The 16,789-nt window shown below is 35.8% G+C and overlaps 1 protein-coding gene across 1 annotated transcript in view; it reads left to right on the top strand.

Moving 5' to 3' along the window:
• Positions 1 to 16,158, top strand: part of TCEA1 (transcription elongation factor A (SII), 1) — a 28,055-nt gene extending 11,897 nt beyond the window's left edge. The window contains exons 4-10 of the mRNA XM_009332056.1: positions 6,577 to 6,664; positions 7,698 to 7,846; positions 9,729 to 9,785; positions 10,752 to 10,906; positions 13,392 to 13,538; positions 14,505 to 14,576; positions 15,621 to 16,158. Coding sequence (XP_009330331.1) covers positions 6,577 to 6,664; positions 7,698 to 7,846; positions 9,729 to 9,785; positions 10,752 to 10,906; positions 13,392 to 13,538; positions 14,505 to 14,576; positions 15,621 to 15,629 — 677 coding nt within the window. The 3' untranslated portion in view covers positions 15,630 to 16,158. The remainder of the gene's footprint in view (positions 1 to 6,576; positions 6,665 to 7,697; positions 7,847 to 9,728; positions 9,786 to 10,751; positions 10,907 to 13,391; positions 13,539 to 14,504; positions 14,577 to 15,620) is intronic.
• The last annotated feature ends 631 nt before the right edge of the window (positions 16,159 to 16,789 follow it).

Raw genomic sequence — 16,789 nt, 5'->3', positions numbered from 1 at the left:
CCCCAAATTCTCAGCGTTTGGGAGTGCCCCGGGGTACTGCTTTGGGGGGGGGGGGTGGAGCTGACCCTTCTGGGTATTGCTGTCCTTTGAGCAAAGGAATTGCTATTTATTTGTTGAGACAGTAAAAGTAGTCTTCTGTCTCATTTTTTAACACAATATCTTAAGTCAGTCAAACTTGTCTTAATATATTGTTACTTATAGCTGACTGATCTTTAAGTGTTCAAACATTGTGAAACATGGGGAGTATTATTCCTGCCTGAGGACCAGAGGGTGTTCATGCTGTAGAAGTCTGGAATAAGACCGTGATGGTCACGGCAGGTCAATCTGGGTGTAGGCTGCTGCTGGAGGGGGGTGGTCCTGGCTTCCCTTCTGCACAGGTGCCTCCTTGCTCCCTCCTGCCAGTAGTGCTCAAGTGGCTATCCAGGAGGCCGGAGCTGGGAACTGGCCAGTTGGAAACCAATCATTTTGTTCATTTCTTCTGGTTTAGATTTCAACTGTATCAGTTTCTTGATCCAGCCTGTTTGCAGTTACTGTTTCCTGCACGGGGATTGCGGCAGTAACATACATCTGGGGAAAGGTGGACCTTCCCCTTTTAATGGCTTGCCACATTAAGATTGTTTTAAGACAGTTGGGAGACTCTACCGAAGGCTGCTTACATCAGGTGAAGTCAAACATGTGAGGAACTGGAAAGTAAATAGCAAATATTTGACATTAATCAGAACTGAATACTTTCTTCTTGAGGCAGGGGGTATGTGACCTTTGTTCATGCTCTAATTTTTCTTACAGGGCAGATATTATTGCATGTACATTATTGTGCCAGGTCTAATACAATTGTGGTTGTGCACTTATTATATAAAATCAAATTATTCCTGAAAATACAGCACTGCTTGTATTCAAAACTTACGTAGTTAAATTTTCCTTGATCGTAACGTAGACCATATAATAAAGCGTAGTAGGGCAAATGTTTCACCTCTCATTTCACTGCTCAGTAACTCATTAGAACTTAAAAATCTTGTAACTGTGGAAGATAGGGTGTCTGGGCTGTGCGAAGTATGGGTGGGAATCTTACAAAGTACTCTTATTCTGTTTTATCATTAGTTTTGGCTTTCTCAGAAGAATACGAAATACCATATGTTGAGCTGCTTGAGAAATCAGTTTCGATTATGCTGTTTATAGTGCATGTAAAATGGTATGGATCAAAGATGGCAACAGAAGCGGACAGCTGTTAATCGTACCAAGCATTGTACTCAGAGATCTGAAGTCTTTGTGAGTTATTTTTATAAATGACATTTTGAATTTAGGCAAGAATCGTTGACTGTTCAGGCTGCATGTACTAAGTTGAATGCTATTGGAACTTACGTTTTAAGAATGCATGGGAAACTTGAGAAGAAATCAAAGTAAGGTTGTGAATCACCAGATGTTTATGGCTTGACCAGAGCCATGCCAGGTTACCAATGTTTTTTCAGGGGGGTCAGAAGCTGCCCAGCAGAGGGCTTGCAGACCTTGCTTGAAGTGACTCACTGAGTGAGCTACAGTGGAAGATTGCTTTCAGATGTTGCTGTAAGAACGTTAAACCACGCAGCTGAGTTGGTCACAATTTACATAAGGAAGCACATTCTGCTCTCAGAATAAATACTGTTCAGTTATAACATGGGATTTGCAAATAATGATTGTTTTGCCAAGTAGCTGAGTCTATAGAGTATGCTGTACAGATAATGAATCTATGCATACCCATTTAGGTTATGAGAAGTGTTCCTTTATATTAAAAAACAACAACAAAAAGTTCTTTAAGAATTTAACATTCTCCATCTTGGATAATTACTTACTGAACTCTAAGAGTATACAGTGAAAAAGAATGTCCAGACCTCTAAGTAAGTAAACTTAACTCCAGTAAGTTTATGTACTGAACTGGAAATGCAGAATGATTGGACAATAATCTTAACATTAAGTGCAAGTGTGATCATCTATTGCTAGTAATAAAAACTAAAAATGGGGCCATGAACATTTTGAAATGCTATTTCAGAAACGTGCATGCCTGAGTAGTTTTATTTTAAAAGAACGTTTAAGTGCTTAATGTTGTCAAGAGAAGATAACACCAGCCAGACTTCACAGAAGTGTTTTACTCAGATTACTTTGTTCATACAATCCTTTCTTATTTCGAACCTGAGTTTGATTCTACTGGAGCAAGCTGGTACAGTCTAGGACTACCTTACAGGTATGTTAATGCTCTCATTAGGTAAAGTTGTTCAAGGACATCTAGTAATCTACTGGCTTTGTTCAAAACAATTGTTATTGACAAAACAAGTTCCTAAATTACAGTCTTACAGTGTTTAAGAGTATTGTTTACTCTTGATAAGAAGAGTACATGTCTTTATAAGGTATCAAGTGCAAAAATAATTACAGTTGTTTCATTTCCATATCAAGTATGAGCTGTGGAAATCACCTCCTGTCAAATGTATATTTGGAACTGTTCCATGTGTAATTATTAGACCTATAATTTGTTAGGATTATCAATGGAGTGATAGTAACACATGATGCAAATTACATCATACTCTATAGGAAAAAAAACATGTATAGAAAAGAAGTTAGTGTCAGGCTCTTTTGTCACGATAAAAAAATCTTTAAAAATGGCACATAGTTCATGATTTTGTTGTTTATTTATAGTTCTTAGATATTATTCTTCCATATGCTACTACTAGGAAGAAGCTTTTCTGATCTTACCTTCATGTCTTACTACATCTTGCAGAGGAATTGTTGACAAGTGTAGCTGCTCATGCATCTCAAGATTATTTTGGTCAGGGTCTGGAAAATGAGGCCTAAAGAATTATTAACTATGAGGGTCATTGTTAATGACTGTGCCATCTGTTACCTGTTCTCATATCTCTTTCCTTTAACTTATTTAAACTGAATACTCAGAAAACTTTCCAAGTTTTGGTGGCAATATCGGAATCAGTAACATAAGATAACCCGCTAAATTAAATTCTCATGTACTTCCAGAGAATAACTAGCCATCTTTCATTAACATTTCTGAAAAATTCTTACTTCAAAAAATTTTGTAATTTAAATTTATAAATTAATAACATTACATCTTTTTATTTTTTAATTTTTTTCTTGTTACTAGCAAATGTCTTGAGTTCACTTGTAATATAATTAGAAGAATCTACAATGAAGCTATTAATGGCTTCTAACATTCAGATTAATTATGTCATCTCTGGGCCATCATTATATTATTACATTAAAAATTTTGTTCTGGTAACAAAGAACACTGTCATGTCATGTTTTACCCTGGGGAGATTATTTCACTGGAAAAGGTAGAAGTATCTTTCAAATTAATTGCAAGTCCTAGATAGAAACTGCAGTGCAGTAGTCAGAATTTGATAGTCTTATTGCAATGGCTAATAGTCAATTCACGTTACTAGCTTGTTCTTTGTATTTTAAAGAAGCATTAATATAAATTAGCTTATTTAAAAAAAAAAAGCTTAAAGAATTTATTTTTTTAATGGCCTTCTGAAGCTGCAGTAGCTAAAATGTGAAGTTACAGTTTTCAATCCTAAAATTGATGACAATTTCCATTTTTTTCTGAAAAAAGTTTTGGTAAGTTTTAATAGCTGCACAAAGTTGAAGAAGTAATTGTGCCTCTTTAAAGCAACTTGTAATTTACATTATATAAATATTTATGAAGTTCTATAAAGCTCATTGGAGTTTTTAAATGTCTTTAACAGAAGGGCCATTTTTTCCATCTTACTTTGTTAGGATTTCTGTGGTTGTTTGTAGTTCCCATTAGCTGTCATTTATCCTTTGCGTTAAGAGTCTGGCCGTTGAATGTAAAATAAGCTAATTAGTAGGGTCTACTAGTTTCTCAATGATAACTTTTTTTTTTCCTTTCCTCAGAGGATAGTTGAAATGCTGTCTAGCAGGCTGTTAATTGCATTCTGTTCTTTTGTCAATACAGTATTTTAATAAAATAAGAAATACTTATTAATGCATGAGTTTAAGAATAAATACTGCTTGACACTGGATCTCCTTTCCTCAGTGCTTTCCAATTTATGATCCATAAGAGTGAATGATGTAAACACCTAGGATAATATTTCGAGCAAACAGAGAATATTGTTGACTTTATTTTCAGATTTCTGAAACTGGATTAAACAAAAGCGTCTATAAACCCTCCTCTAAGTGATTAAAGAAATTGTAGTTTTGAAGACACATTTGCTGAAGATGGTCCAGTTGTCTCAGCTGCTGAAGTTTGACCTTGGTTTGAGAAATGCTTGCATAGACTGCTCTGCAGGTGTAGGAAGAGCTGTGCTTTTACCTCTTGCTTTATCCCTGTGCCTCACATATACCCTGCCCTCCATAAGTGAAAGAAGCAATTGGGGTAAAGAAGCAATCAGGTGCCTGCCTTCTCTGTTGAAATGGTGCTGGGCTAAATGGAAGTGTTTGGTAAACTAAAACTAGGTGCCAGCTATACCATAGCTGTGTATTTGATGCAAAGTAAGCAGGAGATACCTAGGTCAGCTCTGAATTTGACAACTTGTGTGCCAGAAAAAAATATGGAGGTAAATGGGCTGAAGCAGAGCTCAGCTCTAAGGCAGCTATGCTGCTTTGCAGAACCTGAGCTGTACCTCAGGATACCTGTTTGATCTATCAGTTTGGCTTAAAGCCTCTGACAAAAATGATCATGTACTTAAAAAATGATGAGGGTAAATGAGATTGCATGCATATTTAGAACATTTCTTAAAATTATGTATCGTGTAAACGTTGTTGCCATAGAGAGTAGTCATGTGAATATGCATGTTAAAAATGGGATTTGTTTTCTTTCTCCAAGTATTGTGCACTGTAGGTGTCATAGCAAAGAACAACTGTGATCCATTCAATTCTATAGCCTCTTTTGCTTTCTTAGCGAGATTACTTTTTTATAAATAATACTTGGTTGAATGGATATTTTTATTAGGATTTTTTTAATAACACCTTTAGCTTATTAAAGGCAATCAGTTCAAATGCATCATCTACTGTGTTTAATTTTCCTTTTTTTCTCTAATGGAGAAATTTATCAAGGATTGAATAGAAAGTTACAAACAGTGGGTGAGGAAATCGCTAAGCTTTCAAGCTTTTGAAGGATGAGGAAGTATTCTGGGGAAGTATCTTTGTGTGCTTGCCTGGTTCCTATACTGTTTTGTAGGCATCTTATTTTAGATACAGCTGGAGACAGGATAGTAGATGGGTGCTTGGTCTGATCCAGTATGGCTGTCTCTGTGGTCTCCTTTTATGGTGATGGTTTTTTAACAAAGTGATACTTGATTTGATAAATTCCTTAACTCAAAAGTTAAGGAAAGGATCAAAATCCTGTTCAGTTTAAAATCTTTTCTGTGTAGCTTTAAATGTAAATTGTTCCTATTAAAAATAAGCCAGTACAGTAATTTTCTACTCTCTAGGAAAAAGAACAAGCTGAGTGCTTGAATAAGAGACCTGAATTTGTGTGTTCCATACCACCAAGTTCCCCTGAAAAATGTGGGGGTGGGGGTCTTCTGGAAATGAGGGTACTTTTAGATGCTTAAACAAGGATTTAGATACCTAGTTCAGGACATCTTCATGGGAAAGACTGAAGCTTATCAGATTTCCCTCCTTTTCTTGATCTGTTTTTAGTTCTTTTAAAAGTTTGCAATATATGCTTATCCCAATAATATATGCTACGGGTTTAGAAGTGTAATGGCAGCTTTATGAGGGCTTAGAGAGAGGAATTCACAAAATCTGTCAGTGAGTGATGCCAATCTCGCTAGGCTTTCTCTGTAGGCAGTGGAGAGAGTCAGCTTTTCTAGAGAGCATATCAAAGCAGGAGCTCGATTTAGCCACCCTGAATTCCCCTTTACAATGGAAGGGTGTATGTGTTCTCACTAGGCTAAAGTTAAATGTTGTGATTGCCCTTTTTAATAAAGGCTTTCGTCTTTAGTCTTTATAATATCATCATTAAACATAACCTGTATGGGAAAGGCAAAGTCAAATATTTTTAAACACTAAGGCAAATAATTTAAGAGCTATCACAGAAAATACTGTGTGCGTGTCTGGAAAACTCCTTCAAAAGCATATGAAAATGATCTTTGTATTTTTTGGCAACCATGGTAGCTTTCAGACCACAGTTTCATTTGGCTCAGTCCTTCGGTAGAAATCCTGTGAATATAATGCAAAAGAATGACATGTATTTAGTAGGAGCTTATATTTAAAACATGGAAGACAAACTCCAGAAACTTGATGCAGTAGTTTAAGAAGTTATTGTCTACCTCATGCGGCAGAGTTGGCAAAAATAACTCATAAAAGTCTACATTTTCATCATGTCTTCACTGCCAGTATAAGCAGATGCTGGACTTGACTCGAAGGATCTGAAGTGTTATATTTTCCATTTGCTGGGTTGGGGAGGGTGTTGGGGAGTAGAAGGCTGTACTGCAAGAGAAGGTCAAAGCAGAGAGTGGGAGCTGATAGCATTTCCAACTGGTTTAGGAGAAATCATCAAAGATATTTTACCACTACTTTAAATTGGTTACTATTTCTGGGTAAAAGAGAGTTTCTCATGTTTTGTATTTCCAGATGGACCTTCAACTGATAAAGATTCTGAAGAAAAGAAAAAGGAGCCTGCATCTTCCTCACAAAACAGCCCTGAAGCAAGAGAAGAAAGGTGCGTAATTCTTCAAGACTATACAAATAATCTCACTCAGTATAAATTAACATTAAACTATTTGGTCCAAATTTGTCATATTAGAGACAGCTTCCACATGCTTTTCTGAAATACTTAGAGTTGTACAAGAAATGGTGTGTTGTTAGGGAAGTAAATCCTGCTGCTGCTGACATTAAAAAAAGATGAAAGCCACAGGTCAAGGTATGGCCAGACTAGTTATTGTTTATTCCATCTGTCTCATCTATCAAATACTCCTTTCTCTCTCAATACTAGCACTAAGCTTTGAGAACTGTAAAACAACCTTCAGTCACAGCTTTGTGGTAATTGCATATGTTAGAGGTTTAGCATACTTCTTTTGTCTCTTAGCTTTTACGTTTAATAAACAATCTCATTCTACACTTTTTTTGGTAAACACAAAATATATGTTATCAGAAAAATGAGCCCATGTTAATGACACTACAGGAGCTGAAGAACATTTGCAAATAGTATCTGCAAGCCCATTTCTTCTATGCATTTCTGGTTTTAGCGAATCTGTTTCCAGCAGCGATTTTCAAATTGAAATTTAACCTCTAACCATTAGTCCTGATGCAAGCTGAAAACTTTTTGGTTTACAGTTTGCAAAGCTGCATTAATTGGTTGTTTGTGACCATGGTACCACTTCAGTACAGTAAGCAGGCTGAATGCAATGCATTCACTGGGACTGAATGTTAGTGTGATGTATCCTCACTGTTTTTTAAAATAAAGTTCCATGGGGGAAAAAAACTGAGAATTAAAACTTATATGCCACATAATGGAATGAAATACCTGCTGTGTCTCTATTGTGTGGAATACCCTGGTGAATGTTCTAAAGATATTTTTAAAATTCTATTGACTCTAGAGCTATAAGTAGCTTTAAAAAGGTGGCCTGTGTTCTTTTTTTGGAATACCATCAAATGGACATAGCAGAAGACCTGTGTTTTGTCCCGGAACAAAGTTATTTGAAGAGGGGGGGAAAAAACATTAATATTAGTTTTCTTTTTGCCCTTTTTTTTAGCAGTTCAAGTAGCAATTCCAGCAGCAGGAAGGAGGAGGGTAGTGCTCCTTCAAATTCTTTCATCCCTTCTTTTCCCCGGGCTCCAAGCACTTCGGATTCTGTACGAGTGAAATGTAGAGAAATGCTCTCTGCAGCTCTCAGAACAGGAGGTGAGCTTTGTAGACTGTATTTTCAAGTTTAACTATTTCCTTCTTCTCTATTTCTGTCCTTCCCACTATTTTTTTCCTGCCCTGTAGGGTAGAATAAACCCTGTTTATGTCCATTTGTGTGTATATACCCATAGGCCAGTTCACCCAAGTTGCAAGTAATCAGTAACCTTGACAGCATGGGAATGTATTGAAATACATTTTTTGTTGCTGATGGTACAGGACATTTGGTGGCTTCTGTTCATCTGATATCTCGCCTACAGTGGAACTTCTTTTTGGGAAGGTTATTGCCTCCTTAATGCCTCGTTTAAATCTTTTTGTGGAAGCTGCTATTTTTTTGTCTTATCTGTGACTGAGAATGCCACTGTATACATGCCTGCCTTTCTTACACCAGAGTTCCTGTGGGCCTTCAGATTTTGGTTTTTGAAGGCTGCCTTTCTGTTTTGATTTAATCTTGAAGTTTCTTTGAGATACTCGCAATAAGAGAGTCTTCCATCGCTCTATCTTCATGCCTTTTGGGCATTTGTAAATTCCTTGACTATTTTGTTTTTTTTTCTTTTTCCCCCTCATGTACACTTGGGTGTCTTTAAACTGACAAATTGAATGATATGCTAGATAAGGAGCAAACTAAAAGTTGGACTCCTCAGAATGACCTGTATTTTTTCTTGTGGGTCCTTCTCTTCTGCTGGAACTTATGACCTGGCTCCTGTTCCTCTGTTCCTAGCTTAGTGTAACCTGACCCAGTGTAAGCAGATTTCCGAGTCATCCATTTTTACCCTCTTCACTTTTACATTCTTTCTTTTAATTCACATAAATTCAGATACAGACAGTAATCAAAGCTGACTAAAGACCATGAATTTGTGGTCCTCTGGATATGGAGTTCATAGATTTCTAAAATAATTTGTGACCAGAAAGTGCATATAGCATCTTAGTATTCATAATTCTATGTAGTCTTAATTTTAGCTAGTTTTCCAAGAACTCTTTTTGCTGTGTTACTTTCTACAGCACATCAGCTGATCATCCATGGGTTGAATGCCAGTCTCCAAAAATAAGGTTATTTTCTGGTTTTATGGCCTTCTGCAAGAGATCAAAGGAGAAATGGTGTTTGGATTACTCATTGAAGTACACCTGTGTTAAAATGAGAAGGAGGAAAACACATAGTGTATCTAATTTGTCCTAAGCTATCTCGGAAAGGCAGCTGTCTTTATGAGTAAGGGATTTGGTCAGAAACAGTAAACAATTATCTTGAGACATTTTAGGTCAAGTGTTGCATTGTCCTCAAGATTGCTATGGTGTATTTATTCTAATTACATGTTTTATGACACATATCTGCTCTGCATTTTTTTTAAATATCTAATAATATTGTTTCTGTTATTTAATTACTATGTTTCTAATGAAATCTTTCTCTTGCATGCATGCAAAACATTAATTGCTTATGCTTGTATTGTGTGGACTGAAAGAATTGATGAAACAATAGAAAATGTTTTCTTCTTGTAATAGTCTATTCTGCGCACAGATACGCTGTGGAGTTGGGTATTTGCCAAGCCTATTAGAATATTTAAAATTTTTCTGTATAGCAAAGTGTTTTGTTACTATTTGCATTTGCAACTAGATGTCAGAATTTTTGTTTCTGTGAAAGATTTAGGGTTGTTCTACTTCTTAAACTTCTGTTGCTCTTCATTTCACTTATTTTTGTCTTCCAAGTAATGTTAACAAAGTTTTGAAAGGATAAGTATACAGTAAATTAAACTTTCCTATACAAAAGGAAAATTCACTGCAGTGGTTTCATAATTTGCTGAGTTTCAGTTTCGAATGGGCTCTCAGGGATATAGAACACTGATGAAGATTGTCAGGTTGCTAATGTTTTAATATTTGTTTTCCTCAGATGATTACATTGCTATTGGTGCTGATGAGGAAGAGCTGGGTTCTCAGATTGAAGAAGATATCCTTTCTTGTGCATCTATGTGCTCTAGAACAAGAGTATTTTTTTAAAAGCATTGATAATATTAAAATTAATTAACTTGATCTATATATCAAATATTTTTTTATTTCATTTAAAATGAAAATAGCAAACTGTTCAACACATCAGTGCAGAAATTTAGTGTTTAAAAAACCAGCACAGCCTAAATGATTTGCCTTAAAACATGTAGGAATGTATGTAGATGAGTGTGTGTGGGTTTTTTTCAGTTCGGTATGTTTTCCTTGCAGCAGCAATATTATATCTTACTGAAGCATTCTGACATAGAATGCTGGGCTCTTCTATGTTATTTTTAAATCTTTTCTTGTTAACATTTTTAATCTTTTTCTAATGTCTATTTCATTTTCTACAAGTTTATTTCTAAATGAATTTGGAATTTTCAAAAGGGTTGTTGTGGTAGCAGTGTTTGAATAGTGACAGAGTAGAGGTCTGGGCTTCTTTTTATTTTAGTTGTTTGTTTTATTTGTTTTTTTTGTGTGTTTGTTTTCTTAAGTATAGAAATAAAGCTTCATGATTCTAACTTGCTAACGTCCTTCGGTAATTACAGTCAGCCACCATTCCTGTCAAGGAATTTCCTGTTTCTGTTGCAAACCTGTTTTAAAATTCTGTTAGTGAGCTGCCAGTGTTTGAATATTTGGTTTAGAAATGAATTAATCCTCAGGATGAGGAACTGGACATAAATTTATGGGTGACTTTTCACAATTTCAGTTGAGATCCTACTATCCGTTCATGTTTCACTGACCATGTGCTAAACTGTGATTAGGCTTCAGGAGGACGTGAAGTCTGCTGTGTTGAACAGGAAAGTAACTGTTGGTTGGTGTGGGGGGAGGACTTGATCAACAGTGGAGAAGTACATTGCTTTAGAAAAGTTGCCCCCAAAAATGAATCCCTTACAGTGCTCTAGTGTTTTGTTCCTTAAATCCAAAGCACCTATTTTTCAAGAATTAAAAAACACTGATATGAAATACAAAAATAGGGTACGAAGTAGAATAGCAAATCTCAAGGATGCAAAGAATCCTAACCTAAGGAAAAATGTGTTATGTGGGAACATTCCTCCTGACAAGTTTGCCAAAATGACAGCAGAGGTAAGTAAAGCACAGGTCTTTAATTATTTCCCTATTGGACTTTTGTCCTGGCCTGTATTTATTAGCCATAAAAATAATTTATGTAAGCTGCCCGCACTTTTGAAAGACTGTGGCTTGTTTGTGGCTTGCACAGGCTGAATTACAGGGGTGTGTTGGGGCAGAGGGAAAGAAAGCGCTGTCCCTTAATGGTTCATAAAGATCTGATTTTGTCCGTAGGTCAGAAGGCAGGTATGCTGTTGCATGTAAATTTCCTGAAATGTGGTATGTTGTGCCGTTTTTAAAAGGCCACGTGATATATCAGTGATAGTTTTTTAAGTTTAGGAAGATGTAAATATGTCTGGCTAGTGACTCCAAGCTGCTTACCCATTCACCTTTCTGGATATGCGAGTGATAGCCTGTCTTGCCATTTGTTTTTCAAATGCTAACCTCTGCTATTATACTCCTATGCAAGGTATAGCACTGTGGTTTTAAAGATCAGTCCCTCTCCTGTTGGCATTTTCAGTGTTTATTTAAAGCTTATCTCAAATTTGACAGAATACTTGAAGTGATTTTGAAGGAAACTTCACAATAAATAGAAAAAGCCATAAATGATAGGGGAAAGAAGCTAGGAGAATTGCCCTTTAAATCAAATTAAATATATGTTATTGAAAGAACATTTTGGACACTTGAATAGAAATTTCCGTTCAGATGTTCACTGTCTTTACAAATTCCCGTTCAGATGTTCACTGTCTTTACAAATAAAATAAATCTAGAAAGTCAAATGAAAAATTAGATTTTATGGGAGAAAAAAACAAAAGCACAGTTAACACCTGATTTCAGTTTTGTAGTTCTGCTAGTATGTGTTGGATTCTACCCCCCCAAATGAGGTATAAAGGAAATTATGAAAGAAATTAAATTTATGATCAAGTAATGAAAATCATGATGAGCTTTATTCTAAAGGAAAGTGTTTTGAGTTTATCCCCCCCGCCCCCCCCCCGGCTTTATGTAAAGGTTAGGGCAAACAGAGGCTGATAAAGGAATGTATAAAGAAAAGTAGATTGTATCTTCAGTGCATGTGTTGAGTTCTTTCGTTCTACGTGTGTGTATGTACGCATGCACAAACACATGTTTTGTGTTGTCCAGTGCCCATTCTTTGTTTTAATTAATGTCTTGGATTAAAATTTTAATGGCTAAAAAACTCCTTAGTGTTAAGATTACTTCTAAAGTGAAACAGCATTAATACAATATTTGCATTCCACATCTACATGGGATGTGGAGTAAAACTTTATTGAAGAAGAATGGAACAATTTGTTTTTGCTGTGCACACGTGTTTAGTATATATTGTGGAGATCTGCACACTGGAACTCTTTTAAAGGAAAAAGAAAATCAGTGAAGCTGAGCTCTTCGGTTGGTGTTTTGAAACTAAGTGTTTATGACTTCTGGTAACGTGGTAAATTATGGCTATACTGTCTTTCTCAGTACAAATATGGAAATAGTCAAAATAGTGTAAATTTTTCCTATAATAATCTTCTCTAGGTCAATGAGATAATTATGCAAAGATCTAACCTAGGGAGAGGATCTTTTTCCTCCTCTCTAGAGAATTTTTAAGTCCTCTTTTACCTTGTCTCTCTATTACATTTCTGAACTTCAGAAATGCATTTGCACAGAAATGTTTATAGGTGTTTGGTATTGTAACTTTTACTGATCCCCGCCCCCACCCCAGCTGTGTAGAAAAAAAAAAACCCAATTTTTTTAACTTTTTGTAGCTTCTGTGTTGTGAAATATCCCAGTTTAAGTCTTGTAAAATTAAAAACGTGTAGAATTACTTTGCCCTTCAATAGAATTGTTCATGGATTCTAAATAAAAAATGGTACGTACTCGCATAGTGGTAACGACTTGTTTAAAACAAAAACTCTCTAGTAAACTGTCCTGGTTTCGGCAGGGATAGAGTTAATTTCATTCCTGGTGGCTGGTACAGTGCTGTGTTTTGGATTTAGGATGGGAACAAAATTGATAAGGCACCGATGTTTTAGTTGTTGCTAGGTAGTGCTTACACTAGCCAAGGACTTTCTAGTTTCCCATGCTCTACCGACTGAGAAGGCTGGGGGTGCACAAGAAGCTGGGAGGGGGCACAGCCAAACTGGCCAAAGGGACATTCCATACCATGTGACGTCATGCTCAGTACATAAACTGGGGGAAGCTGGCCGGGGGGGCCACTGCTCGGGGACTGGCTGGGCATCGGTCGGCAGGTGGTGAGCAATTGCACTGTGCATCACTTGCTTTGTGTATTATTATTATTATCATCGTATTATTATCATTATCATTTTATTTCAATTATTAAACTGTTTTTATCTCAACCCACAAGTTTTTCTCACTTGTGCTCTTCCAATCCTCTCCCCCATCCCATCGCGGGGGAGGGGGGAGTGAGCGAGCGGCTGCGTGGTGCTCAGTTGCCAGCTGAGGTTAAACCACGACATAAACTCTCTCTGCTCTTTGTCCATAACAGGAAATGGCAAGTGATGAGCTGAAAGAAATGCGCAAAAATCTGACCAAAGAAGCTATCAGAGAGCACCAGATGGCTAAAACAGGAGGTACCCAAACTGATCTGTTTACATGTGGCAAGTGCAAAAAGAAGAATTGTACATACACCCAGGTACACGGTTCTTCAGACTCTGTTTTCCTTTTTCAAAGCTTAAGTCCTATATAAAGATTGTCATAGAAAAAAAGTTTTAATTACAAAGTGAACTTTTAACAAAATGCTAACAAATTACAAAATATGGGAAGATAGTTGGATCTATTTAAGTGTGCTTACGTAAATAATGTTTGTTCTATTAATTTACCAAAGATTTTATGTAAATCCAAGCTGAATATCTATATACCCTGAAACATCAGTTTCTTTGCAATGCTGAGTTTTTGCTAATTCTTATTACATCTTATTAATATGGTTTTATGTGGAGGAGATCTAATTTACTGTTTTTAATGTGTGTAAACTTTTCTTTACAGAGGGAATAAATAGTGGAAGATGATACATACATATAAAATATATATACATATATACACGTACATATATTTATATCTGTATGAAATCTACCATTTGACTAACACTAAATCCTTATTTACAATCATTCCTACAACCTTTTTCTGTTTTAATTAGGAAATATGTGCAAGAAGAAGGGCTTTAATTTGTTTAGCAGTGCTTCAGGGCATGTAATTTTGACCACTGGATCAGCTGTGTTTATAATTTAATATTGTATGTCAGATGCTTTAAGTAGAAAGCTGTTTTTCAATCATGAGACTTTTAAGCCTTTGCATCAGTAAATATATGTAAAATTGTACTGAACGTGTAGTTTTACTGCAGAATCTTTTCCTAGAAGTATGTGCACAGTTTCTATGCCGAAATTGATACTTTAGTGCTACTAAATCTGTCAAAACATAAGTTTATGATCACTTATAGTCTAGACAAAAAACCAGTTTCAATTGATACAGAAAATTGTATTTTTATCCAAATGTATTTCCTTAATGATAAACCTTGATTTTAAACCTTCACATTGAATACATGCTAACAAAAGTTGAAGATACTAATTTTCCTTTTCCGCTCTGGCTCTTGCCTTTGCCAAAGGTTCAAACCCGCAGCGCTGATGAACCCATGACAACGTTTGTTGTCTGTAATGAATGTGGAAACAGATGGAAGGTAAGACTGTTAGACTGCTCTGCATATTTCATAGCAGACAGCCAGGCTCTGTGCTTAATTTTGGTTTACAGTAAAGGACAAATGAGTTTCTGCTGACTTTTGGTTATTTCTTAGCCCATTAATGATATTGCACGTTCATATTGCAAAATAGCTTTAGGTTAGAAAAGTGTTTCTGACTGAAGGTGTGAGATCACACAAGCAGGGCGGTGGCAAAGGGGGAGAGAAGTCAGGACATTGACTTAGGCCTTGTGACATTTAGTTACAATACTGCTTTGCCATACAAAGTAGTAGCAAGGTAGTCACTGTGTTTTCTCTTTCTTCACCCAAAGATATTCCAACTATTTTTAATCTCTGCTTCGATGAGTGGCCTTTGTTGTGTTTTTTTCTGGCTTTTTGCTACTCTGAAAAGAAGGGGGCATAAAAGAGAGATGACTGCTGCCGTATTCCTGTGTCAGGATAAGTGTAGGGCAGTGATAACTTGATCTAAATTTTTTTAAGTTCAGGAAATGGGAATTACAAAAGCTTCTGAGGATCACAGGTAGTCCAATAAAGTGGAGAAACACTGAAATGAAGGCCTGTAAAATTTACAACTTAAGATGTGATAGCATGCAATGTGAAGCATGATGCCCTCATTCCGTTGTTCTTCTGTGTTAAGATGCTGCAGCTCTGCAGAACCATGTTGCACAGCATATGTTAAGATTACTGCATTTAAAAAAAATTCTTTTATGCATCTTGTTTTACATATCTTATTACTGAATATTGTTCAAATCTATACTCCAAGATATCAAAATAATTTATAAAGCTGAGAAATTGTTTGATGCAGTACCTGGAAAAGTTCATTTGTGCTCAAAACCTCCTTGTAAGGTGGTGGTTACAAAAGTGTCTGCATAAAGATGCTCGAGTGAAGGAATGGTTATGATATAAGCAAATGCTTTAACTAGTAATTTCCATATCCTAAGTGTGGTGTCATATTTCCGTTTCTTCTTGCAAAGATTTAGAAATAAGCTGTATGAAGATCTCATAAAAATTCTTTTCTTTTGACAGTTCTGTTAGAAGAAGAAATTGTCAAGACATCTGGACCAGTATGAAAGAGGATTTTGTAATTACCTTTAAAAACTAGGCTAAGCATCTAGCTTCCTGCAAATGAGAGGTTTTTTGGTTTTTGGTTTTGTTGTTTTTTTTTTTTTAAAGCAGCATACATGCCTGAAGTTAGCCTTTGTTTTGACACAACCATCATTTCCTTAAATGCCTTCCTATAGCTGATAGTCCGTAGGGCCAGGTTGCTCAATTGTATGGTGAATGTTAAAATATTTTTTCATTTTTATAAGTAAGTTGACATTAAACTTTTACCAATTAAACATTTTGGTAACTGGCTTGTCTTTTTCTAACTATGTGAATAATGTACTGTATTTTTTGCCATCTGAAACATACACACTCCTCCCATATGTATTTCGCCTCTCCACATTTGTTCAATTGTAAGAATGGAATTTGTTTCTTGCTGCTGTGTTCACTAGTTTTGCAAAGAGAAAAGGTATTTAACTCCATCTAATTACGTTAAACTCAGTTGTTAACTAAATCACAATTTAGTTAACTCTAGTTTGTACGTACTCTTTCTGAATTAGGACTAAATTTTTGGACATGGGGTTTGGAAATTTATTAGTGGATATGATGACCTCTTTTGCAGTGGTTGGTTAAGCTTGTTTATGTAACCAGCTTTGATCAATGCAATACATTTTATTGCGCAGAGCATGTATTTTACATTCTATCAGTAGGTATTATTTCTAGGAATGTCTTAAAATAATGTCGGTTAAATCTCATTTGAGTGTTCAGTCTTGCTTAACATGCTTGACAACCAAATTTGGTTTAGACTTTGTAAATAAGTAAAGGCATTGTGTTGTAGGCTGTCCTAATAACACCAGCTAACCAATTCATCACGGTATGAACTGGCTGGGGAGGTAATATTAAATTCATTTCATATAAATGACATTAATTTTGTTCATGAACTGAATTTTGAGATGTGGAGTATCCGATGTCAATCATAGACCTGCAGGTGAGAATAAATTATTAAAGTTATGGTCTATTCCATATGTGGAATGATATAAATAAAAGTGCTTTGTTAGAGCCTGCTTTTTAACAGTGCACATGTTTAGAAGTATTTTCAAATGCGCTTTCAAGGAAAAATATGTCAACATCTTTAGAAGAGATTAAATTCT

Source organism: Pygoscelis adeliae, unplaced genomic scaffold (assembly GCF_000699105.1).
Source record: "Pygoscelis adeliae isolate BGI_AS28 unplaced genomic scaffold, ASM69910v1 Scaffold98, whole genome shotgun sequence".
In the NCBI taxonomy this organism is placed as follows: Eukaryota; Metazoa; Chordata; class Aves; order Sphenisciformes; family Spheniscidae; genus Pygoscelis; species Pygoscelis adeliae.
The sequence above is the reverse complement of the archived record's forward strand: the minus strand, read 5'-3'. Positions and strand labels throughout refer to the sequence as shown.